Below are 27,094 nucleotides of genomic sequence, written 5' to 3'. Positions count from 1 at the left end.
ATCGCCAACAAAAATAGTTTTATATTAAACTAATTATCTGGTGCTGCAACTGCGTTGGCAGTGGTGGTACACACGCACGAATAACAAAGAAACGCAACAAATTCGTAAATACAGACAGTCCTCGACTTCCAAACACCCGACCTACGAACACACGCACTTACGAACACCCGACCTACGAACACCCGCACCTACGAACTCGCTTCCATAAAAAAATAATTTTAACGTCGACTTCAAACGCGAACTCGCACTTGCAAACGGAACCACATAACTATTTCGTTCAGCGGAGCAATCCTTTGTGAGATGTAATGAGTCAGCCTCTTTCTGGGAGTGAGTCTTTGTGTGTGCGCACACACACACATGTGCGCACATGTGTGTGCAGCTTCTGTGTGTGCAGCTTCTGTTTAGCCGCATCTAGGGGGCTAAACGGGCGCGGCACGGGCTAGAGAAGAGATGGAGTGATGTGGTACAGGAGGATGTGGAGCTGAGTGGACTTGCCGATGACTGGTACCAGTGGTGTCAATCTCTGTGGAGGAAGCTCGTGAAGGACGCTACTGGGCAGTTGGAGGCAGTCGCCCTCCAGCAACAACGGAGGGCAGAGGAGCGACGCTCACAACAACGAGCGGAGCGCCGGGTGGATAAAGCACAGCAAATTGGCACAGATAGGGGGCACAGGTGGTGCATCTGCCAGTCATCTCAGTCAGTCGACCCGTGGCACCTGCTGGGTCTGTCCCGTGACCTCCTGCCAGCGGGCGATCGACACTTCACGTGGCCTTAACGTGCACCTAGCCTGGCACAAGCGCCGTGGTGACATCACCGTCACTTAGTGGCGAATGTCGGTTGTTGTTGTATTAGAACACGTGTGTCGAGTATTGGTATTGGTGTGAGTGTGGGGAGCGGTGGTGCAGTAGTTAGCGCACTGCGCTACGAACCAGGTGACCCGAGTTTGATTCCCGCTCACGGCCAACACCGGTGACAATTATCTGAACCGGTCCTTGGCCTCCCCTAGGTCGACTCAACCGCAAATGAGTACCTGGCGCGGTGTGTGAACATCTCAGCTGGGTGGAGACAAAGGTGGCCGGGCGTGGTGCTGGCCACCCACCCCTTCATAAGTGCTCGCTAACGGCACTTGCCCCAACAGTCTGTTGAGGCTACACGGGGGATCTCTGTGTGTGGGTCCCCTCCCACCGCCCGCGTTTATGTGCCATAGATTGTGGTGGCTCATTTGCTCCCCTTCCGATAAGCAAGCCAGCATCACGGCTCAAGGGACTTGGAAATAAAATCGATTTTTCTACTTTTATTTCAGTTAATTTTTTTACTTGTATTTTATATACAGTCTTTTTTGACAAATGTACAAAATTTCATCTTATTTATGAGTTGAACAATGCTGACCTGTTTGTTGTTGAACCATTTCATGACACTGACCGTATAGGCATTTACAGTCAATTATTGAGTTGCGACTTATGAACGGGGCCCCAGAAACAAATTATGTTCGTAAGTCGATGTAAATCAGCACATTATGGCAAGCTTCGGGGCCACTTCCTGGAGTCTGCCATTACTAGGACATTTCATTAAAGCGAGTTTTTAAAAAGCTTTAAAAAATATAACAAAAGTCTCGCGCTCGCAAACATCACGTGGTAGGGGGGTGGGGTTCGGGGGGTGGGGGGTGTGACCGGCACCGGGGTGTTTATCGCTCCCCTCTGCGATTCCGATTCCCAAACATCGATTATCTTAGCCCCCCCCTCACGATCCATTGATGCCTCCGCCGAAGCGCACGAGGCGCGCGAGAATCGTATTAAAGAATTAATCGAACCTCGCGATTTCCCCACGGGTTAACTCGCGGCGAGGAATCGATTGGGTGTTGTTGCTGGGAGGAGTTACGAATGGAATGAATCGATGCCAGCGCTCAGTCGGCGTTGTGTTTTTGTTTTTGCGGCGGGAGCCGTCGCTTCGCCTTAGCGGAGTAAAAACTTCGTCTTCGTCGTCGTCTTCGTCACTTATCGCTCGGTCTGTGGCTGGGAGGCGGCTCGCCAAGGTGACGCCCGCGGCTTGGAAGCGCGTTTAAGGTACATCTCGAAGAGGCCGCTCGTCCTTCGTTGTTGATAATTAATACTCATCGGGAGTTGAGCAACGCCACTCAACTTCCCATGATTGTAGTTGTTGCTGCTGTTCCTTTGTTCCGCTTGCAGTTTCGCGTGGAGTTTTTGTTGTAAATTGCTCGCGTCTTGGATGGACTTGTCCCCGGTCACGGGAATGTGGAATGGAATTACATTCCCGTGACGCTCCAACAATAGGTGGGGGAGGGGAGATGGAGCGATGAAATCAGCGTTGTGTGGATTATTACTTCTCCCACGGGATCTCTAGAGATGGGGACCAATTGCTGGAGGAGGATTGTCATCATCCAGCAGTGGAGTGATCCTGGCCGGTTAAATTAAATCGCAACGTTTCGTTACTTTTGCTCCCCTTATAGGAATAACAATCGGCGCCTGGGTCTCGTCACACCTCGGGAGCGAAAGCAGAACTTTTTACAAACCTAGACAATGGCTTTGCAAACCTGTCAACCCCCTAACCCGAACCTTGTTACAGACCAATTCAAACCTTGTCGGTCAACCCGTGCCCCTTATAAATCCCAATGTTCATCTTGTAAAGTCTCATCAACAGGGAGAAACACAAGCAAATATACAAAAAATGTTGTTGGCCTATGGGGCCGTCCATAAATGACGTCACGCACCTAGGGGGGGGGGGCGTCTGACATTTGTGACGGGGGGGGGGGAGAAATGTGACGTCACATCAAAACGCGCAACTTTTGTGACTCCGTGTGACGAGGGGGGGGGGTCAAAAATCGTCCAAAATCGCGTGACGTCATTAATGGATGGCCCCTATTGAAACGGCTGTATTCCGTATGGACCCGAAAACTCAATGTCTCTGTACAAGAATAAGGGGCAAACTGTATGGGTTGACAGGTATGGCTTTGTATGGGGTGACTACCACCGTGCATACCAGGGGCTGGGTCCAGTGTAAGGAGGGATATCTCCATCCAGCAGTGGCTTTACAACGTCGTGTTAATGTACCATTGTTAAAATTGTCTTTTTTTCCCTCTCTCGATTATTTCGTTCTAGACATTGGATATTCTGCCGTTTTCTGCATACAGCTACAGTATTTTGGTCCCAAGGGCCTCCTACAATAACATAATTTACAGCTCTTGCCAATCCACTGCTACGTGAAGATATCTAATAACATTCTGGCAAATCGCCCGATGAAGCTGATGGTTGCTGCTGTTGTGATCACCGGCAAAAACGTCACAGGACTCGAATTGTAAATGTTGTGGCTTGTGGGTTTACTCTCCTAACACACCCAGAGTGTGTTGAAGCAGTCACGAATTGGCACGTTCTGTTTACGTGACAAACCTTACTCATTGGCTCTGTCGGGGTGGTTGGTTAACGATACACATCATATTTACGCAATCTAACCCAGCATAAAAACCTTTATTATGGATATTGTTTTAACCAACAGGTCAGTGTTGACAGTGTGGAATGTGGGGAGGAGATCCAGTGGCTGGTTTGCTTAAAGCACCCGAAGTGACTTATCCCCGTGTATTATTTGTCATATAAATGTCATGCAACTGGCTGCTGTACTACAGGAGAGGCTACGGACGGTCATTCTCTGGGGGTGGTGGTGCACACTCTCAGTTTTAAGCCAATGAACCTTGGACCATGAGACGAATGTGGTACAATCTTTTGACATTACCTTGCCACCTGTGCGTTAAGACATCAGTGCTTGTTTGTGTGCCTTTGGGCATGAGCTCTGTTCTATTTCAAGGAATCATGTGTGGTGGTGCTATTGTTTTAATTACCGCACATGTTGTCTTGCATGGCATTCACACGGCAGCTGTTGCATGATGTTGCTCTTGGCAAAGCTGACGAGCAGTTTTTTTCTTAGCCAAATGTTGAACTCTTTAAAAGGCATAGGAGTAGATGGTTGTGTGTAACGCTTAAGGCTGAGAAGTGTTTATAATCGTTGAGATTACTTGGCTGCTATAAATTTAGACGTGATAAGCCACTTCATTGAGCTATCGTTTGTGGCCAGGTCACTTCTGAAAAAGAAGCTAATTACTCAGTGGGCTTTACCTGGTGAAATAAAAAAAGTTTAGTTTTATTTGTATTTTTTGTGATCTTACCTTTCCTATACTTTGGGCTCCTATCGTGTTTTGTACTGGTAGGAACCTCCTGGTTACACTAGCCCACAGGGGATTATTGTGTTCGTCCGTCGTGCAGGGAGGGGCTGGGTGGGGAGGGGAGAGGCTGGGTGGAGAGGGTGGGGAGGGGCTGGGTGGGGAGGGGCTGAGTGGGGAGGGTGGGAGGGATGGGGCTGGGTGGGGAGGGGCTGGTCACCCCGTGGTGCCCTTATAAAACTCAACGTTTAACCTACTCACGCCGGCTTGTGCCCGCCCTCAGTCGGGCATATTTGCGGAATACACCACGCCGCCGTTGACCCTGGCCATTGACTGAGCAACCCAACGTTCCTACCAGCTCCCTCCGCAGGAATGTGTTATATGTTGTAATGTTTTGATCCCATTCCCCTCTTACTGGACATGTGAGTAATTCACTAACTGAATAAGGAGCACTCAGCCCTAGCTTTTGTTTGTTTAACTTGGCAATGTTTATGGGGCTGAACTGTTGTGCCTCAAACTTGGCAGTGAGGTGTTAACTAACTCGCCTAATATACAGGAGGGCGTGGGTTCGAGCCCAACTCTGAAGCCTGTTGTATGCTGCATGTTCTCCCCATGGTCGTGTGGATTTTTCTCTGGGCCCTCCGGTTTTCCCCTCCACATTTAAAATCAACATCACGTGTTGAATAGTATTTGGCTGCTATAAATTTTCACATGATAACCCACTTTTCGTTGAGCTATTATTTGTAGCCAGGTCGCTTCTGAAAAAGAGCTTGATAGCTCATTGGATCGCTCCTCCAGTCCAAATAAATATTCTGATTCTGATGCACATGGTGAATTTTTTCGTGTTTTGTTGAAGCAATGTGATCTTTGGAGGTGGTCCGGTGGTTCAGAGGTCAGAGCGTTGAGCTGGACTCAAGTCCCAAGCAGCTGCCAGTGTAGCGAGTTTATAATACAGGAGTCGCCTAGATTTACTAAAGGGATGATAGATTCTTAAAAAAACACACTCAAAATGACATTTTGTAAATCGGAATGGCTTTTCCCGTTTTATAAGTTAATACTAAAATTCAGGGATGTATTTGAGGCGGTCATTCCAACTCGTAAATCAAGGGATACACCGGTACCGTGTTGATGAATCTAGATCAGGGGTCGGCAACCAAAACAACAAGAAGAGCAATTTTTTTACAAATTTTGTGAACAAAAATGTCGGTGAATACGAGACGGTGGTCCTTAATAAATAAAGCATGAAGCAGTCCCTTGAAGAGCCGCAGGTTGCCGACCCCTGCCCATGGTAAACTGGACTCCCATGGTAAACTGGACTCCCACGGTAAACTGGATTCCCACGGTAAACTGGATTCCCACGGTACACTGGACTCCCACGGTAAACTGGACTCCCTTGGTAAACTGGACTCCCTTGGTAAACTGGACTCCCATGGTAAACTGGACTCCCACGGTAAACTGGACTCCCATGGTAAACTGGATTCCCACGGTAAACTGGACTCCCGTGGTAAACTGGACTCCCGCGGTAAACTGGACTCCCGCGGTAAACTGGACTCCCGCGGTAAACTGGATTCCCATGGTAAACTGGATTCCCATGGTAAACTGGACTCCCTTGGTAAACTGGACTCCCATGGTAAACTGGACTTCCACGGTAAACTGGACTCCCATGGTAAACTGGACTCCCACGGTAAACTGGACTCCCACGGTAAACTGGACTCCCACGGTAAACTGGACTCCCGCGGTAAACTGGACTCCCGCGGTAAACTGGACTCCCGCGGTAAACTGGACTCCCGCGGTAAACTGGACTCCCGCGGTAAACTGGACTCCCGCGGTAAACTGGACTCCCACGGTAAACTGGAATCCCATGGTCAGGGGTCGGCAACCAAAATAACAAGAGGAGCTTTTTATTATTTGAAGAGCCGTATTGCAGTCCTCAAAGAGCCGCATTCGACTCCGGAGCTGCAGGTTTGCCGACCCCTGCTATGGATGTGTGTGTATATATTCCACCCCCCCCATATGTTTCAGCAGTTACCCCAGTGGCCTCTAGTATTTGGACAAACTACCATTCCACACCCACGCACTGGAAGCAGTGCTGAAGATTGTTTTGTTATTTTAATGAAAAAAAATATTTCTTCCCCAAAGATGTCCCCGATTGTGCTGCTGTGGCAATGTCACGAGACGGGAAAATCCATTCCGACCTCTTGCAGAGCAGTGCAGAGCCTTTGTCTTGAGAGAACGGGCCCCATAGATGAGGGTACCAGAGATCCATCTCTCAAATTCCCTGCAAGTGAGCTATGTTCCACACAGTAAAGAGCAGCACTTTTCCCACCCACTCAGTCTATTGAGAATCATTTTTTTAACATGTAGGCTTTCGCAACCAATATCCATAATAAAGGTTTTTTGGGTGAGTGCGTAAATGTTGTTGTCTGACAGGCAAACCAATCCCATTTTCAGAGTTGGAATTTAGCCCAATTTAAGTGCAGAACCAAACTTAAATTGGTGAGATTTCTGTCAGATTGTTTCTGACCGACGCTGTCTCTTTAACACTGCATTGTGCTTTCATTGTTCACAGATGAAATCGGAGAATTGTGCTCCTGTGCTGCGCCCAGTGCGGGTGAAACAGGTAGAAGAATCCTTGAGCACAAACACAGCCAACATAACACACACACACTCACCTGTGTACTGTTTGTACACAAGCGAGATGTTAACTACCTCGCCTGGTATACAGGAGGTTGTGGGTTCGATCCCGACCCTGATGCCTGTATATATGGAGTTTGCTTGTTCTACCCCGTGGTCATGTGGATTTTTCTCTGGGTCCTCTGGTTTTTCCCTCCGCATTTAGAAACGTGCATTTAAAGTATTCGGCTGCGATAGATTTCCACATGATAAGCCACTTGTTTGAGCAATATTTTTTCATAGCGACAGGTTGCTTCTGAAAAAGCTGTATAGCTCAATGGGCTTTACCTAGTAAAATAATAACACAGTTCAGTTATAGATTAGTTTGTAAAAAGGGAAAAATTGTGAATGTGCAGTCCTGCAACTTCTCACTCGCACCACTGCTGGTGCAGAGGGTCTCTTTTAGAGGGAGCTGTGGAGAGTCCCACTGGACAGGGTATTTGTGGCCTACTCTTCCACACTGGCCAGACTTCTTGGGAGAGGTAGGAGCGCTCACCCCTTACCCCACCATAGGCAACCTGCCAGTCGATGAACTGGTGTGTGCACCCATTAATGCTGCTAGGTGGATAGAAGTTGTGGTGTTTATGTACGTTGAACTTCTTTCGCACCGTACGTAGACAACTGTGCGAGTCGGATGTACGAGGGAAGGACAACAAACTAAATACAAAAAGCAGTTCTAAAGAAATTAGTTCTCAATTTAGTGTAGTGTAGAGTAGTTTATTGTATAATAGTGTAGTGTATAATAGTGTAGTGCATAGTATAGTGTAGTATATAGTAGTGTGTATATATGTATGTTGAACTTCTTTCGCACTGTTCGTAGCTAACCGTGCTAATCGGAGGTGCGAGGGAAGGACCACACACTAAACATTAATGCAGTTCTAAAGAAATACGTTTTCAATCTAAAAAAAATAGTTTTCGGGGGGGGGAGGGGTATTTAAGACCCTTGTACCATTATTTCAACTGCTGCTTTGGGGGATTAAACGAGCGACCTCTGGATTGCAAGACCAGTGCCATCCCCTCCTGTATATGTAGGTCAGCAAACTGTGACCACCCCCTCCATGCATGGCCAATTGTTCTGTTGTTGCTGAGATGAGATATTACTCCACAGGCAGGCTGGTAGCCACTTAATTGGCCTTTCATTCCTTGGTCATGCAATAACTCGTCTCGGCTTATGGTTGATGCAGCAGCACTTCACATCGTTGAATTAAAAATGATGTGGCCGGGAGGCTCAGAAGTCAGAGCGCCGTGTAGGCACCGCTGAGAATCCTTGGGTGGAATTCAGGCAGCTGTCTGTGACTAAACTGGGTTCTCAAGTGCAGTGAGTTGGTGTTTTTAATTCGGTCGCAGTCTATTATATCTGCCCCTGAAATGTGCCACATCCATCTGCTGTACAGAGGGCATTGAAAACCACGTGATGTTATTTTCCATAGTAAATCATTCAATTCCTGTGGCATACATAGCTCATAAACAAAATGTAAACATTTTCTGCAGCTAAATTACAAATTAACATCCCCTACTTTCACAGTAGTGGCTCCAGCCAAGTTAGATGTATGTATGTTGAACTTCTTTGCCACCATACGTAGCCAACCGTGTTAATCAGAGGTGTGGGTGAAGAACAACAAACTAAACACAAAAAACTGTTCGAAATAAATTAATTTTCAATTGAGATTTAACAGAAGTGCAGTGACTCCACACATGACTGTGATTATACGCGACGGAACGTTTGGCCAAATCTGTCTTGTTGCCACAGATGTTTTCAATATCTGCAGCACCACTATTCTTATGTTTCTGGTCAGATAATTACACTTAACACGCACAAAGCAGTGCTCAATTTCATCTGTGTTAAAGGTTATATGAAAAATGAATTCAAAATTGGAAACGTTATTGCTATTCTCATTGCTGTTGTTGCAAATGCAAGCAATAGTAAACAGAGAGGTTGAGCCCATGCATATGGACATTGATCCAGGCCCTGTTGCTGTTCCTGTTGCTGTTCCTGTGCTGTTCCTGTGCCCGCAAAGGCCAGCATTTCCCAGTGTCCGTGAAAGTGAGGCTTTGGTTGTGTGTGGTGTTTGTGTGCAGGGTGGACAGGTGTGGGATTCTGTGCAGAAAGCGGCATTCGTATTGGGGACCGGTCTGCTGGTGTTTGCCGCAGCGAGGAACACGATCACATGGTGAGAATCTCGACTTTCAGTCCTCCTCAAACCCCCCCACCCCCCACCCGAGTCCTCGCCAGCACCCCGCACCATGCAGCTTGCCTGCGATCGTCAAATACGTTTCCATTCTTGCGTAGATCAAGCTGCCGCACGCACTGCACGCGCCTGATGGTTGGTACTCGTAAAATGGTTGCACCGTGGTGGAAATTGCGAGCATTGCACTCCTTCCTCAATGGCTTGGAATGTGTGCATGAAATAATTTGCGCAACTATCGGTTATTAATAATGCACTCACGGTGTAAGCGTATGCAATTGTAGTGACATTGCGGATGTCACTGTGTAATGCCGACTCTAGAGAGGCACGGCGTGCGATGTAGTGACATCGCGGGCACCACGTATATGGGTGCGGTACCGGCCCTAGAGGGGCTAGGTGAGCGCTGACTGACAGTGCTGGATGGCACCACGCTCTGCGTGCAGTGCCGACCCCTACAGGATGGGGTGTCAGGGTGCCGGCCAAGGGAATGGGGTTACTAAGGGCCATGGCACTCTGGTTGACCCTAGAGGACACGTGACCGGTAAAATCTACACAGGGGCCCCAGGTGGGGGCTAGGGGTGGTGACGTGTCAGGGTCGAGATCCTGCTCGAGGGTTCTAGAAGATGGTTGTGGCTAAGGGCGGAGCCAGCCACGCCACAGAGGATATTAGCCGGGTCTCTGAGAGGAACCGGCTGCTGTTGTTCATCCTGAAGAATCTACGTTCTACGTCCTACAAGAGTCACCAACACGTGGACTGGGACCCAAGCTCGGGTCTGGTCCATCGTAGATAGTTCCAGTGTAATTAGTGCAGTTAGCCTGGTGGTCCACCACCGTGGGTTGTTATCTTGTTAAGGGGTAGTACCCCGTGTGTTGGTTTTAATAAATGTGTTGCCTCCAAGAAGTGCGTCTGCGACTCAGTTGAATTCACTACACAATCATTAGATTAGGCTAATGGGGTGAACAAAACTATATTAACCAGATGAGATGCAAAAATGGAACAAAACAAAACTACGTTACAATTTATGGAAATGCTTTTGGTGGGGCGGTGAATTGCTACAGGCCGATTTGTAAATATATATATTGTAGGTGCACTCTGATGAGCAGTGAGTGTCGTCGGCTATTGAAAATATATCATCACTCGCAGCTGGGGTGCTGTTGAGCGAGCACGTTGTGAACTGTGTAGCGTGTGTGCCAGTCTCCGATTACAGTATTTAAAAAACACAAATGGAAGTGACATCCGGCAAAAAAAACGCAACTTATGTAACAACAAACTACAGTGAGGGAAAAAAGTATTTTATCCCCTGCTGATTTTGTATGTTTGCCCACTGACAAAGAAATGATCAGTCTATAATTTTAATGGTAGGTTTATTTGAACAGTGAGAGACAGAATAACAACAACAAAATCCAGAAAAACGCATGTCCAAAATGTTATAAATTGATTTGCATTTTAATGAGGGAAGTAAGTATTTGACCCCCTCTCAATCAGAAAGATTTCTGGCTCCCAGGTGTCTTTTATACAGGTAACAAGCTGAGTTTAGGAGCACACTCTTGAAAGGAGTGCTCCTAATCTCAGCTTGTTACCTGTACAGAAGCAATCAATCAATCAGATTCCAAACTCTCCACCATGGCCAAGACCAAAGAGCTCTCCAAGGATGTCCGGGACAAGATTGTAGACCTACACAAGGCTGGAATGGGCTACAAGACCATCGCCAAGCAACTTGGTGAGAAGGTGACAACAGTTGGTGCGATTATTCGCAAATGGAAGAAACACAAAAGAACTGTCAATCTCCCTCGGCCTGGGGCTCCATGCAAGATCTCACCTCGTGGAGTTGCAATGATCATGAGAACGGTGAGGAATTAGCCCAGAACTACACGGGAGGATCTTGTCAATGATCTCAAGGCAGCTGGGACAATATCACCAAGAAAACAGTTGGTAACACACTACGCCGTGAAGGACTGAAATCCTGCAGCACCCGCAAGGTCCCCCTGCTCAAGAAAGCACATATACATGCCCGTCTGAAGTTTGCCAATGATTCAGAGGACAACTGGATGAAAGTGTTGTGGTCAGATGAGACCAAAATGGAGCTCTTTGGCATCAACTCAACTCACCGTGTTTGGAGGAGGAGGAATGCTGCCTATGACACCAAGAACACCATCCCCACCGTCAAACATGGAGGTGGAAACATTATGCTTTGGGGGTGTTTTTCTGCTAAGGGGACAGGACAACTTCACCGCATGAAAGGGACGATGGACGGGGCCATGTACCATCAAATTTTGGGTGAGAACCTCCTTCCCTCAGCCAGGGCATTGAAAATGGGTCGTGGATGGGTATTCCAGCATTACATTGACCCAAAACACACGGCCAAGGCAACAAAGGAGTGGCTCAAGAAGAAGCACATTAAGGTCCTGGAGTGGCCTAGCCAGTCTCCAGACTTTAATCCCATAGAAAATCTGTGGCGGGAGCTGAAGGTTCGAGTTGCCAAACGTCAGCCTCGAAACCTTAATGAATTGGAGAAGATCTGCAAAGAGGAGTGGGACAAAATCCCTCCTGAGATGTGTGCAAATCTGGTGGCCAACTACAAGAAACGTCTGACCTCTGTAATTGCCAACAAGGGTTTTGCCACCAAGTACTAAGTCATGTTTTGCAGAGGGGTCAAATACTTATTTCCCTCCTTGAAATGCAAATCAATTTATAAGATTTTTGACATGCGTTTTTCTGGATTTTGTTGTTGTTATTCTGTCTCTTACTCTTCAAATAAACCTACCATCAAAATTATAGTCTGATCATTTCTTTGTCAGTGGGCAAACGTACAAAATCAGCAGGGGATCAAATACTTTTTTTCCCTCACTGTATTTCATTTTTTTGCTAAAACATTTATTTTTTATTTTACCAGGATCTACTGAGCTCTGAAGCGACCTGGCCACAAATAATAGCTCAACGAAAAGTGCGTTATCATTTGTAAATTTACATTAGTCAAATACTTTTAAACGTGTGATGTTAATTCTAAATGTGGAGGAAAAAACCGGAGGGCCTGGAGAAAAATCCACACGACCACAGGGAGAACATGTAGACTTCAAGTATACAACAGGCATTGAGGGTCGGGATCGAACCCACGACCTCCTGTATACCAAGCGAGGCAGTTAACATCTCGCCACCGTGGTGCCCAACTACTGCCAGGTTAGAGGCACAACAGTTCAGCCCCATAAACATTGCCAAGTTAAACAAACAACAGCTGGGGCTTAGTGCTGCCTATTCACAGTTAGTGAATTGCTCACATCAACCCGTTGCCTGCTTGTGCCGACCATAGATTTTTTTCCCTGGCATATTTCAGAAACTAAGCAGGCTTGAGTCTACAGGGCACTTGGATGGATGATCACCACATGTAAGTCAGATGTAGCAGGCTGTTTTCAAAAATGAGCTTTAGATAGAGGTGCCTCAAGAGGTCAGAGCGCTGATCCTGGAAACCGCTGAGATCTTGTGTTCGAATTGAGGCAGCCTGCTGTGATTAAACCAGGATCTCATATGCAAGGAGTTGCTGGTCTCGGCCTTTTCTCCAATGTCTGCATCAAATTCCATTTCATTAAATATGGCGCTGCTAACTTCCAGCTCTGAAAAATATCACTTTTGACTGTCATGCAAATGAACATCATGGATTCTTCGAGACGGGATGTTTTCAAGCGGTGTTCTTCTGGGTGCCCTGCGATGCCAGCGGAGGGGAGGAGGAGGGAGGGGGACGGTGTGCTGGGAAACTGAGCCGGTGAAAATTCAACAACATTGTTTCTGGCCAAACCATACTCACGGTGGTGTGATGTTATTTTCCTCACCTGGTATGCAGGAGGTCGGGAGTTCGATCCAACCCTGATGCCTGTATATTTGGAGTTTGCATGTTTTTCCCATGGTCACGTGGATTTTTGCTCCAGGTTCTCCGGTTTTTCTCTCCACATTTAGGAACATGCTTTTAGACTATTTAGATAATTTTTCTGCTATAAATGTCCACGTGATAAGCCACTTTGCTGAGCTAGAATTTGTGGCCAGCTTGCTTTTGAAAAATAAGTTAATACCTCAGTAGTTTTTGACTGGTAGGTTGGGGATGGTTTAGTTGTATTTGTATGTTTGGGTGATTTGTTTACCTTTCTTGTACTTTGCACTCGTATCATATTTTGTATTGTTTGTTGTTGTAACTTTCTTACCCCGTGTACCCACTGGACATCCGTTGAAAAGATCTTTATAGCTCATTAGATTCCTCCAGTATAAAATATTCAGATTCTGACGGACGACATGCATTTTTGTGTTTAGTTTGTTGTCCTTCCCCCCTGCACCTCCCATTAGCACAGTTGGCTGCGTAAGGTACGAAATACGTTCAACGTACATCACTCATACGGCAGAGTGTGGTGTAAAAGTGCTGCCCCTTTACTATGTCGATCAGAGATCACTTGGAGGGATCTCAGAGGTAGCTCTGTAACATTCACTTTGTGGGAAGTTCTCGTAACACGAAGGATTGCACCGCTCTGCCTCGGTGAGATCTGAATGGATACTTTGATTACGATAACCCAATCAGGATATAAATTTGATGTTATTATTTTTTGTTAAACAGAAACTATAAAAAGGAATGAGCTCCGGGTTGGCTTTATCGACTCGTCGTGTCTGGTCCACAGGCACCTGCAGCAGTTCTGGGGCGCGTCCGGTGATTTCTGGCAGTCGCAATGGGCTCTCTTCTACAACGCCTACAAGGACGAGCCCTTCAAGATCTTCGTCTTCTGTGCGTGCTCGAGTCGAATGCGAGATAAAAGCACACTTTCATTCAACAACAACGACAACAAACAGCAGCCATGAATTGTCACCGTGCGGCTGTGACGTCACGGTGGAATAGGTGTCAGATGGGGTGCACGTTGAGGCCACACGGAGAGTGGCACCCCCATATCGATGTAGTTAACCCCTTATCGCGTTTCAGACACGTACTGCAAGTCGCAGGGTCGGCGGGTGTCCCATTCACCCGCTGAATCTCGGAACGTGCAAGCGGCTCGGCATTAATTTGATTTAGAAAGACGTAGGACTGCTCTCTAACTACGACATTGTACTGTCCTCGCCGCAGAGAGCTGTAGCGACAAGTCCGCCGCGCTCCTTGATAACTGGTGCCAAACTGTGCCACGTGGCCTCCCGCGTGGTGATGTAAACGTACGTTATCGGAATGGAATCGGATGAACAGGAAAGGGTTAATAGGAGTTGCTATGAATCTAGACGTTTTATCCATTAGAGGCTTTGTTCTCTCAATCCCTTGATCGCAGCAAATACTTGAAGTTCCACCAGCTTATTTGTGATTCTCTTCTCAATTGAATTGGGTACCTGACATACGAGAGACGAGGAAAGTGACTCAAACTAATCTTGTGAGCCGTGCCAGCCTTAAAAGGCAATTGCAAACATGTATCTCCTCAAGTATATCTCCTGGCGATGCTTGTTTTTTTATGCAAGGTACACGCTGTTTTAACAAACAATAACTGAAGAGATTGTGAAATTGGTTATCAGAATGTTACGTATTGGGAACAAGGCCATTGCAAGGCTTAGCTTTTGCATTGTCATTGTTTTGAATGTAATAGACTCGCTTGCTTTGATTGGCTTGGCTCATGCCTGTGTGTGTGTGTGCACGTGGTATTGGTCACCCGCCCCTTCGTGTGCTCTCTAACGGCACTTGTCCCAACAGTCTGTTCAGACTATACAGGGAATCTTTGTCTTTGCATATGGAAAATGTGTATGGGAGGGGGGGTAGTGGTGGCATAGTGACTACCTCTCTGCATTACTTACCTGGTGACTCATGCAGTGAGCAGGGTGGGGGGGCGTGGTGGGGCAGGATAGGTGGGAAAGTGCTGCCTCCCTTACTGCATACACCAGAGGTCACTTGTAAGGGAATCGCACAAGTTAGCTGTGATATCCGCTTCTCTTGGCTTTTCGCTATAACAAGGAAGGATTGTGCTACTTTGCGAAAGACTCAGATTGTATGAATGGAGTAAAAGTTTAAACGGAACTCTTTTTAATTATACAACAGCAACAACAAAAGTAACATGTGAAAAAAGCACTGACATGCAGATTGGTCGTTTTTGTGTGGTGGTGGTGGAGCCAGGCTCGATGGTGGTCCCCACCGGAATGTTCTGGCTCTTCAACGCCCTGCTGATGTGCGTGGACGTGACCGGCTGGCCCGCGTTCTTCCTCCGCTACAAGATCCAAGCCGATAAGAACGTGCCGGTGAGCGCTAGCTGGGGTGGTGCCCAGGGGGCACTGCTCCTCCCATTCCAGCCAAAAACAAATAATAACAATCGGATAAACAATTGAGTGCATTCGGTATTTGCGAAATTCCGTTAAGAGCGCGAGGGCTCTTGCGAAGGTGCTACGTTTCACCGACGGGTATATTCTCTCGGTAGGCGGGGGGGGTTCTATTACCGTCTTGTGTTTATCCAATTAAGTAATTGGTAAGTACATTCAGTTCTGTTATAACGCCGCGTGTTTTCATGGCACGAATTGTATATAACGCGATGGAGTGAACGGAACTGCATCGCGCGAGTAGGAATAAGCAGTCGTACGGCTGCCTCGGCGTAGCACCATCACACAAGGCATTGGGATGCTGCTGGATGCTTCTGGATGCTACCCACACACCTCAGTCTTTGTTTGGCCTGCGTACGCATCTCATCTGTTATCGCGGACTGTGCTTTATTTTATATTATTTGTCTTACTTTGCATACAACTTTGTTGATTTTTAATTACGAGTGGCTTAGCGACTAACGCTGCAATATGCATTTTTCACTCGTGTTCATGTTTTTATTTAATGAAGGAATTCTATTCTTAAACTGAAAATCAGTAATTATAAGAGAACACGTAAAAAAAATCTACGATAATATAACAAATTATTGTGAAATATGTCAAGTCCTGTTGGTGTTTTCAAAACCTACTACCCCCGAAGTCCATAATTCCCATTGAAAAAATGGTTATTATAACGCGATTTTTCCCTAACGCAGTGGTCCTCAGGAACACAACTACTACCGCGTTATAAGAGACCGAACTGTCGTTCGAAATTTGTAACATTTGGATGGTGACGCAGGCAAGGGATCTTTGACGTTCACTGCGGTGGATATTTATTCACCACTGCCAATTCAGTATTGCCAAGTGATAGGCTTATAATTAGCTTCATTCCTCACGGTTGGGCATACCTCCCCCCTCTCCGCGTCTCCCCGCAGGTTGACCCGGCGAAGCTGAGGAACGCCATCTTCACGGTGCTGGCCAATCAGCTGTTCATCTCCTTCCCCATGGTGCTGATCGCGTACGTGATCTCGCTGTGGCGCGGTGGCACTTGTGGGCCTGAGCTGCCCACGTTCCACTGGGTGCTGCTCGAGCTGCTGGTGTTTGGCCTCATCGAGGAGGTGATGTTCTACTACTCACACAGGTGAGCGGCCCGGTCGCTCGGTGCGCAGGGGAGCCAACGGAGAACGGGTCTCCGCTTGTGTCATCTTAAGGGGCTCAGTTTTTCCGTTTTGTCGTACGAAAACTCCCGTCACGGATCAGTCTGTTTATTATTCTGAAGGGTTCGTCTGAGATCCGTGTCACTGTTTAGTCTCTTGTTTACAAGATTTTAACCAAAGGCCAATCTATAAAGGTTTTTTGGGGTTGGATCGCGTAAAATATAAATGTCTCGTTAAACCCACCACCACCACCTAACAGCCACTTAGTAAGGTTTGTCACGTAAACAAAACGTGGCAATTAGTTACTACTTCAGCACACCGGTGTATTGGAGAGTAAACCCACAACTCTTTGGTTCTTTCAGTAAAGTCACGTAGTTAGAAATAAAATGAAACAAATCACGACGTTTCGATCGCAACACAAGCAGTCATCAGGCCTGACGACCACTTGTGTTGCGATCGAAACGTCGTGATTTGTTTCATTTTATTGTATTTCTAACTACGTGACTTTACCGAAAGAACCAAAGAGTATGGATTCCTGCAGTCACGAAAGCTTCAAATATTGGTCGCGAAAGCCTACGTGTTAAAAAGGCCAGTCAACATGTTTAAGGCTGCTATTAGAAATCGGTCTGTTGTATAAATAATTCATCAGAAACTGGTCTGCCCTATACACACTTGCTTATTAGTTTTTGTTACTTGCATTGTCAGGGACATCGGTCAATCACCGTAGCCTGCTAAGTCCACAAAGCTTTGGCCACGGGTACTGTGGTGATGTCACCAACCAGTGGCGTCATGCGGTTTGGCATGGCCACTGGTGTGTGGATTTAAATGGGGGCGCTATCCCTTTCCGATATCTCCCAACCTTCACACAACTCACCATCCCGAGCCTGCAACACTGTCAACAAGTAACTGCTGCCACAGTCACTGGTACATCATGCACACCAACCACTGCCCCCCCCACAGACCTTCAGGCCACGGTTCCACCCCCCATATGAAAGACGCTGTTTCACTCTGCTCTCCGGATATGGAACTGCCTCCCTGAACACATTGTCGGTGAAATGACTGATTCAGGCCTTCAAATGCCGAGCACACATGGATATCTCGTAACTTCACCACACGCCTTGTAGCATTTGAGTCTTTGAGCTGTAGTGAACCAATGATCACTATTGTCTGATATGGCTCTTGTTCACAATTGCACCCAATACAAAATAAAACCTCTTGGTAGCACGGCAACTGAGACGTTCCGAACGTTGGGCCCCGGTGACTTTGCACCCCCTGCACCACTACTCGAGGGCTACGTGACTGTCGCCACCTCCACCACTCAGTTTGATCTTCCACGAAGCGCCATGGTCCACCCCAAACCGCATCCACCACACAAAACATGGCTGCAGATGCGGATACCTGATGTACAAATAAGAATATTAAAAACTCTCCAGTAAGAGTGGTACAACCGCGGGCATCCAGAACACACGGTACAACGTTTAACGACTCAACACTGCCCATAGACTCGGCACAGACCATATAGCGTATAATGACTCAACACTGCCCATAGACTCAGAACAGATCGTAGAACGTATAATGACACAATGCCCCGATCCACAAATACGAAGTAGGCTGATACACTCCGCTGCTTCCCGACGCGATTATCCGGTTTGACCACCTGCGAATATGTAACTTTGTTAGTTCTTGCTCTGCGTCTACATCATCAGCAGCAGCCATACGAAAGAACAAGAACGTGGTGGCGGTGGTGGTGATGAATACTGACTGTTGCCGGCTGCTGCTGCCTTTGGCTTACAAACAGGCTCTTCCATCACCCGGCGCTCTACAAGCGATTCCACAAGCAGCACCACGAGTGGACGGCGCCCATCGGCCTCGTGTCCCTCTACGCACACCCTCTCGAGCACTTTGTGAGTTGCTCCCCACCCCCCCCAACCCGAGCAAGCATCAGGATCAGGTGGCTCGTTGTGCGGCAGTCTTAGTCCTCTTGTTCAAAAGTTTGCGCCGTTCGTTTCCAGCTCTTTTGTCACTCTACTGCTGGATGAGGGCAACCACACATTAAAGTTATTATTATTTTGAACCAGGTAAGGCCCACTGAGCTATACAGCTCTTTTTCAGAAGCAACCCGGCCATCACAAATGATAGCTCAACAAAGTGGCCTATCGCGTGGAAATGTGTAGCGGCCAAATACCCTAAACGCGTGACGTTGATTCTAAATGTGGAGGGAAAAACCGGAGGACCCGGAGAAACATTCACGCGACCACGGGGAGAACATGCAAACTCCAAATCTACAGGCATCAGGGTCGGGATCGAACCCACGAGCTCCTGTTGTTAACAATCCGCCACAATTGTCCAAACTGCCAATTGCGATTTTAAAGGTTATTATTCACGAAGAAAGCTGCAAGTTTGGTGTTGGATAGCCCGTGACACACAGCCCAAGTCCAGATCTATAATGTAAGATCTGTTGGCTTTTTGGGTTCCATCTACCCCCGCCCCCGATGATCACACGAGTCAACACAAATGTTTGTCTGTGATTTATGGGGTGGTGGTTGTAAATAGACGCAGGGTTCATTGTACTAACAGTGATAAACTTGTACACTGCACTTAAGCCTTGTGTGAAGCACTAAACAAGCCTATAACACCACACGTTTTTGTAACTTTATAACAGCCAGTGAAAAGCGTTACTGACAGTACATTCATGTACCTTATTCATGACTTGCACATGCAAGTTGTGTTTGTGTGTGTTCACGTATGTGTGTGTGAATGCGTGTGCGCACGTCCGTGCGTTTGTTTAATTGTGTAACTGTACATGCTGAAGTGGCGTGCTGTGTCTTGGTGGTTCACACTGCGCTATGAACATAGCGGCTTGCGCTCAATTTCCAGCCATGGCACTAACAGATGAGAATCAGAATTTGGTCGGGGCCTCCCGTAGGTTGATTCGGCCTTAATTGAGTACCCGGTATGATGTGTTAACATCGGCACTGGGGAGACAAAGGTGGCCAGGCCTGGTACGGGCCACACATCCTCGTGCGTCTTGCTGCCCGTCATAATCGCTCACCACGGATCTTACTCTTACAGTTTGTAAGGTTTTAAGGGGATCTTTGTTTACTGGTGTGGATGTTATCTTGTGTAGATGTGCATACATGTGTGTTTGGCTGCATATGTGTATCGTGAGTGCATGTTTTTTCGTGCACACGATCATTAAGGACCTTCATGATGGTGAGCGGGCCCGGGTAAAACTACGTGGCCGGGAGTCAGAGCCTTTCCCTGTTCACCTTGAGGTGCGACAAGGGATGTCCTCTGGCTCCAACATTATTTAACATCTATTTCGACCACGTAGTTCGTGAAGCCTTCAGTAGCTGTACCGGAGGAATTTCCATCTGGTACAGATACAATGGGAGGCTGATCGATGCCCGGTTGCGGTCAAGGGATGACTCCCTATTGGTCAACCACGTTATGTATGCCGATTACCTAGTAATTGCGGCTCACTCAGAGGAGAAGTTGGAGGCGCTGCTGCTGAAACTGGAGTGTGCCACCATCAGCCCCACCAAAACTAAGCACCTGCCTGGGTATTTTGTACCATCGGGCACTCCACCCCCACAACTCCCAATCGGTGATGGGGCAGTTGTGGAGAGAGTGGAGAGTTTCCCATACCTGGGCAGTGTGCTCATGACTGGCTCCGGTTTAACAGTAGAGGTCTCACTCCGAATCAGTCGAGCGGCATTAACTTTCATCGGTTGCGTAATGCTGCGTGGAAGCTACCTGGTCTGTTGCTCCGCACGAAGCTTCGGGTCTTCTCGGCCACAGTCATGCGCTCCCTTCTCTACGCTTGTGAAACGTGGACCCCTCTAATGGAACATCTGCGCCGGTTAGAAACATTCATGCTGGCATGCCTCCGATCAATCTTGGGTTTAACGAGGCTGGATTGTGTGAAGATCTCACATCCTTGAAAGATCTGAACACATTCCGATCACTGAACTCCTCTGGCAGGCAAGGCTGCGTTGGCTCGGTCATATAGCCTGCATGCCCAAGCAGCTTTGTTTGGCCTCATAGAGGGGGCTAAACGGGCACGACATGGGCTGGAGAAGAGATGGACTGATGTAGTACGGGAGGATGTGGAGCTGAGTGGACTTGCCGATGACTGGTACCAGCGGTGTCAATATCGGCCTCTATGGAGGAGGCTCGTGAAGGACGCTACTGGGCAGTTGGAGGCAGTCGCACTCCAGCAACAATGGAGGGCAGAGGAGCGACGCTCACAACAACGAGCGGAGCGCCGGGTGGCTAAAATGAAGCAAGTTGGCACAGTAGGGGGTACAGCTGGTGCATCTTACCAGTCATGTCAGTCAGCCAACCCATGGCACCTGGGTCTGTCCCGAGACCTCTTGTCAGCGAGCCTTCGACACTTCACGTGGCCTCAAAGTGCACCTGGCCTGGCACACTGGTGATGTCACCGTCACTTGGTGGGGAATGGCGGGTATTGGTATTGGTGGTTGGGCAGCCATAGTGTCGCGGTTAGTGCGCTATGTTACGAACCCGGCGACTTGAGTTCAATTCCTGCTTACGCTCGACACCAGTGACGATTATCTGAACCGGTCCTCGACCTCCTCTAGGTCGCCTCAGCCTCAAATGAGTACCTGGTGTGATGTTTAAACTCCGCTACTGGGGAGATATAGGTGCTGGCCACCCACCACCTCGTGTGCCGTGCCGGCCTTCATAGGTACTCGCTTTAACAGCACTTGCCCCAACAGTTTGTTACAGGCTATATGAGGGGTCTTTGTCTTTGTGGTCGGGCAGCTGTCCAACATGCTGCCGCCCGTGATGGGCCCGGTGCTCATGGGCTCGCATGCCGCCACCATCATGCTGTGGTTCACCATGGCCCTGCTGTCGACGAGTGTGGCGCACTGCGGCTACCACCTGCCCCTAATGCCCTCGCCCGAGTTCCACGACTTCCACCACCTCAAGTGAGTCTCTCTCCTCGAGCATCACTCGCCCGCCTGCCTGTCACTCACGGCTGGTCTGGCTCGGGGCCGAGCTACGGAGCCGCCGTCTCTGTCTCGGGTGGGTCACGGGGTATGTGGTGCAGTGGTTCATACTCGTGCCTTAAGGCAAGAAGGGACCGGGTTAGATTCCTGGCTCGGGTGCCTTTTTGTATGTTTCTTTCACCCCAGATTCTGCTTTGGTTTCTTCTGGGTTCTCCGTTTTCCCACCATAGTAAAAAGTAAAAAAAAAAGATAAATTGTAACTATTTTTGGTAGAGCATCTCAATGTAAAAAAATGACCTGCAAATTAATAATTTATAATTACACAACAACGTTACCCCCCTCCTGTGAAAAAATGGGGCAAGGCACTCCTGAAAAAACAGTCTTCAGGCTAGTCAGGCTTTCCTCGGTAAACAAGCGTGATGAAAATAAGAATCTCCCAGGGAGTCCACTTTGTGGAATGGCTGGATATCGGTCCATCGAGCTGGCTAGAAAGAAAGACGGCACCCTTGAAAAATCACCACCTCTTTTAGCCGAGCTGACCTCAGTTTCCAGCCGTGAGGTCACGGATTTATCATGGCTAAGAAGTGTGTATCCATTACACTTGTAACAGATTCATCCTTGTACGCGACGTGATGGAATTGTCACGTTTTTAGAATCACAATTGGATTCAATAAGTTAATCGTGTTCGTCTCGTTGGTATTGCTTCATTTGGTATGCCTGCAGGTTACACCAGTGCTGTCGAGTGTGCTTGGTTATTACACCTCTTTCACTTTTTTTTTGTATTTGTATTGTCAGCGAACATCGTGCCCAACCCCAAGTTGAGGTGCACCAATTGTTCCCTTTTAGCCCTGCCCCCCCCACCGTTCCATTCCCTGGCTACCACATTCAGATAAGCCCCTCCCCCACTCCCCCTTAACTTGTATTTAAGAGCTTGTCTCTTGGATTTCTCCTCACTTGATACAGTAAATTTAGCTGTGACAGTCCCACCTGATGACGGAGACTTGTGTTGCCTCCGAAACGTCGTGATTTATTATTTTATTTCTATTATTCTATTATTTCTTTTACCTACGTGACTTTACCGAAAAAACCTAAGAGTATACCTCTTTCACTGTTTCTGTGTGTCATTGATATGGCCTTCCCCGCAGGTTCAATCCATGCCATTTACATCCCTATACTTCACTGTCCGTGGGTTATTTGTGTGCTCGGCCCGCAGGTTTAACCAGTGCTTCGGCGTGCTGGGTGTGCTCGACCGGCTGCACGGCACCGACGCCGCGTTCCGCCGCACCAAGGCATACGAACGGCACATCATGCTGCTGGGCCTCACCCCTCTCAGCGAGAGCATTCCCGAGACTCCCAAGCTCGGCAAGGGGGAGTAACCCCCCCCCCCCCGCCGACCCCCCCCCCCCTCTCTGTCTCTCTCGAGCCTCGCAATCTCCTCGAGGTTAGGGGGAGCAAGTGCTGTTAGCGAGCGCCTGTTCAGGTCTGCACCACGCACGAGTTACTGGTAGTGCCAGGGTATTGCTGGACGTGCATTGCCATATTGCGTCTCCCCAGTTGCTGAATTTGGCTGCGTTACAGTAAATGCTCGTTGAAGTCCGGGTTCATCTAGGGAAGGTACGTGCCAGATTAAGGTACCCATTTGTCAATGGTTTGTCGTGGCCAGGAATTGAACCGAGGTACAAAGGTTGAAGTGCAGTGTACAAACCACTACAATACCCCAGTTAGGGGCCATCCATTTAGTACATACACAAAAATCTGTCAAAACTTGACCCCTCCCCCCCTCCCTGTACACACGTGTACTTTTTACAACCCCCCCCCCCACCTGCGTACGTACGTATGCTTGACGCACCACCCCCCCCCCCCCCCCCCCGAATCCTATAGAACGGCCGATATTGAATCCATGCAGAAACGATCAAGGATTAATAATATGAACGTGTTTAAGCAAACAGATAGTCCACCGCCGGACTATCTAACTCAGGGGTCGGCAACCTACGGCTCCGGAGCCGCATGCGGCTCTTTACGGGCTGCTTCTTGACGATATGTACGTATGTACATAGATGCATTGCGGCTCTTGAAATACTGAATTTTGTACCGAATTGGAAAGAAATGGCTCTTCTTGTTATTTTGGTTGCCGACCCCTGATCTAACTCATTTGAAGGCCAATGTCGACAAATTATTATCGAGGCTTCACCCCCCCCCCGTTTCCTATGCGTACATTGTCAGTAGACCCCCCATACGCAAGCGTACACATTTGCGTTAACCCCCCCCCCCTTCCCCCTCCATGCGTACGTACTAAATGGATGGCCCCTTACTCTCCAAAAAATCGTGTTAAGTGCTCCCCTTAATAGGTGCTTGCTAACATCACTTTGTGTGTCTGACGTAATAACTTTTAGATTTCGCTTCATTTTAATGTCTTCAGAGTCGCACATGCCAGGGTGGCAAATACTGGTCAGCTGCTTGCAAGGCATCGTGGGGCGGAAAACCTCTACAGTACATCGTAAGCTCAGCTGAAGGACCCAACCACAAGTTGTAGGTACAGCGTCATAAAATAGCCAGCAGCTTAAGCAAAACGTTCAGTAATTTACACATTATTGTCTTTCATTTGAATTGCCAATGAAAATGCACTTCTGGACTGTTTCACGATTCGTTTTTGTTGATTAAAGGGACTTCCAGGAAGATCTCCTCTTGGAATGTCTTTGCCAGTTCCTTTTTAAGTCGCCTTTCGCTCAGGAGGAAACTGGAGTTACCCGGCTGAAAACCAAGGCACACAAATGGATACCATGTACAGATTCACAAACCGAATTTCTGTTGTGCCATATTCCTGGCTGTCTTTTGCAGCCTGGCGGGCTTGGGCAGTTTTACAAATCGACGTTAATTACTAAATATGCCATCGCACCCCGTGTGTGTGCACAATGCATTGAGATACTTTATGCAGAACCATTCTTTGTTGCGCAAGTATTTTTGGTTCATTTCCAATGTTGTGGATTATATTGGCTGGAGAGAGAGAGGGTGTGGTTGCAGTGTTTTGAGAAAATTAATCTGCCTGGGCATGTTACACACGAGAATCTTCACTGCTTATCGGTGTAATCTCCTCTGGGTTTAACTCCCTTAATGCCGTGGGCAGATGACTTTTCCAGTTTACCCATTTAACACGTTTAATCTTTTTGGAAGGAGTGAAGTGATTTACTTGTCGCTCGTCAATGAGAAAAGTTTAAACGATTGTAAGATCCGTGCCTAATGGCCACCCGGCTCGTGATAGCAACGGCTGCCTACGGGAACAATCGGAAACATTGCTGCGTAGGAACATGGAATGCGCAACCCGTGCAACTCAAACCAATGGGCTGGTGACGTGTGCTGCCCAAACCATCGCTCTTAACAAGTCCAACGACCAGCTTTTGTTGACGTCTTTCGATACTTTACCCAGGAAAGCTGCTTTCTGATGTTTTTCCCTGGTGATGCATGTCAACAAACATTTGATTGTAAGGTGACTTGCATTTTCATTGGAGGTCGCTTTATGATATATTTTAGTCACCTGTCTGCCAAGCTCTCTTGGGTAAAGATTGATGTTGTTCATTGGTCTCGTCATTTTTTTAGTGATTTATAAAATGTCTAAACGTACTTTCTTAGAAGGATACATTTTCTTCCGTTTTTAGTCTTATTTTAATTCCGTGGAATTGATTGAATGCTCCCGTTTGAAATGAAGAAATAGTAAAAATGTTTAGTAGTGTATGGATTGTGAGCAGTGCCATATGATCAGATCTTCATGTGTTCATGGTTGCCAAATGTGATTTTAGGCCTTCAATTATCGTTTGGTGGAGATTATACCACTTTATGTTTCATACAACATATTTACACTTAAATTGAAGATTACTTTTTGTGATACCGCTCCGTTCGATTGCATTCAACGTGACCTGTTTTTGTCATCCGTGCAAACGTCTGTAATTTGCTCACAAGCCTTCCACAGATTCTTCTACGTGTATTCACATTATGTTTAACAGCAAATTAGTAGAGTAGTAGTGCACTTTATTAAGAGAATTGCAATATTCATGAAGCTTCAATAACTCACGAAAAATTACTCTGCGACTCACAAACGACCGTCCAGGTCTGTAAAGAGTGTTCATAAAGGGATCGACCATTCCACAAATGGATAATTACACAGCAGCTTTTGAGGTAGGTTGATACACCTACACACGTTTAGGACACATCAAGATTTTTATTGCAACGAGTGTCATCCTCTCTGAACCTACGTGTGTCCACCATGGCAATAGCGACGCACATCGTTACATCTGGGAGGCCCAGCCGCTTGGCTACCGCCTAGCGATTCTTGCGAATGCTCCTCTAATGTGCTTCTTTTGAAGATCGAACGCCGTTTGTATTTGGCATAAACTTTAGATTTTCATGTAATTCGGACATTGGACCGTATAGAGTTCAAACTGGGATATCTGTGTGGACACCTTGTGGGTTCATATTTCAATTGGTATCAAACTCAACATTGAAAATAATTCTACTAGGAATGGGAGTTTTACAGGGAACAGCATTTGTAGTGTTTTTTTCCAAGGCACTTGAGCAATGCAGTGAGTGTAAAAACAAAACCCCAATAGCACTGGGACCTTACCACTCCAAGACTTGCGTTTTCTTTGGATTTTTTTGCACTTAAAAAACACGTGGCATTTAGTAACAGACGACTTGAATGCACTTTTTGTTGTAACACTCAAAACTCGTCAAAAGTCTCTAACCTGTTTCCGAATTGTGCACCAAAACTAAGCATTTCATTGCCTGCTATTTGCCTTAACGCAACAAAGATCAGGTTGAAACTTTACGTGTTGTATTTTAACAAAAAATACTTATCAGTTAATCGGCAAGCTGTGGTGTTCTGGAAGATGGTCAATTTTCTTGGTGCGCTTCAATTGCTTTTGACGTTTTTTAGATTCTGCGTAGTTAGACGCAACAAGTTGTACTCCATTAACTTTAACGTTTAACTGCTGATCGTGACTAGTTTCTGCTGTTGTACACGTGTTACACGTATATATGTGTGGTTTTAATAAAGGGCCCAATTGTTGCAAAGTATATTTCATTTACATTTGTGTCGTCTTTCCCTCCTCCAAACTTTATCCAAAATGTGCTCAATGGTGGCATCATGTCACGTGACGAAGGCAGCCATTCGGATTTCTCGGGAAGGAGCGGGCCCCCAACCCCCTTTGCTGTTCGTGAACGGAACGGGGCAGCGGACATCAGAGCTTCCACCGAGATCGCTTTTAAACGACCTCTGGTCAACATTGAGGGCAGTACTCACTCGCCCTGCCACCAAGAGTAATAATGTTCATCGCATGACATTGATTGAACATTTTAATAATTGGAAATTTGCCGAATTGTATGGTCGTTGATGACTGGACGGAGGCCAAATCATAATTGAGAACCCAGTTTAATCACAGGTTGGCTACCTGGATTTAAATTCAGGATATTTTTAAATAAAACTAAACAATTTTACCAAATAAGGCCCACACAGCTCTTTCTCAGAAGAGAACTGACCACATTTAATTATAGCTCAACAAAGTGGCTATGTAGAAATTTATAGCAGCTAAATACTCTAAAAGTTTGTTTCACAATCCGCTTGTCCTGGTGAGGGTAGCGGGGGCATGATGCTG

General features: G+C 47.2%; 1 protein-coding gene across 1 annotated transcript; it reads left to right on the top strand.

Annotated features, from left to right (window-relative positions):
* The first annotated feature begins 1,869 nt into the window (after positions 1-1,869).
* Positions 1,870-26,518, top strand: FAXDC2 (fatty acid hydroxylase domain containing 2). Its single transcript, XM_078881158.1, has 9 exons — positions 1,870-2,063; positions 6,738-6,788; positions 8,921-9,012; positions 13,684-13,787; positions 15,144-15,265; positions 16,252-16,457; positions 18,272-18,377; positions 21,262-21,428; positions 22,663-26,518. The coding sequence occupies exons 2-9, from the start codon at positions 6,738-6,740 to the stop codon at positions 22,823-22,825; spliced, it is 1,011 nt and encodes a 336-aa protein (XP_078737284.1). The 5' UTR covers positions 1,870-2,063; the 3' UTR covers positions 22,826-26,518.
* Positions 26,519-27,094: the final 576 nt, after the last annotated feature.

The sequence above is a fragment of the Lampetra fluviatilis genome, chromosome 60, assembly GCF_964198595.1.
Source record: "Lampetra fluviatilis chromosome 60, kcLamFluv1.1, whole genome shotgun sequence".
Lineage (NCBI taxonomy): Eukaryota > Metazoa > Chordata > Hyperoartia > Petromyzontiformes > Petromyzontidae > Lampetra > Lampetra fluviatilis.
This window is presented reverse-complemented; position numbering and strand designations above follow the sequence as displayed.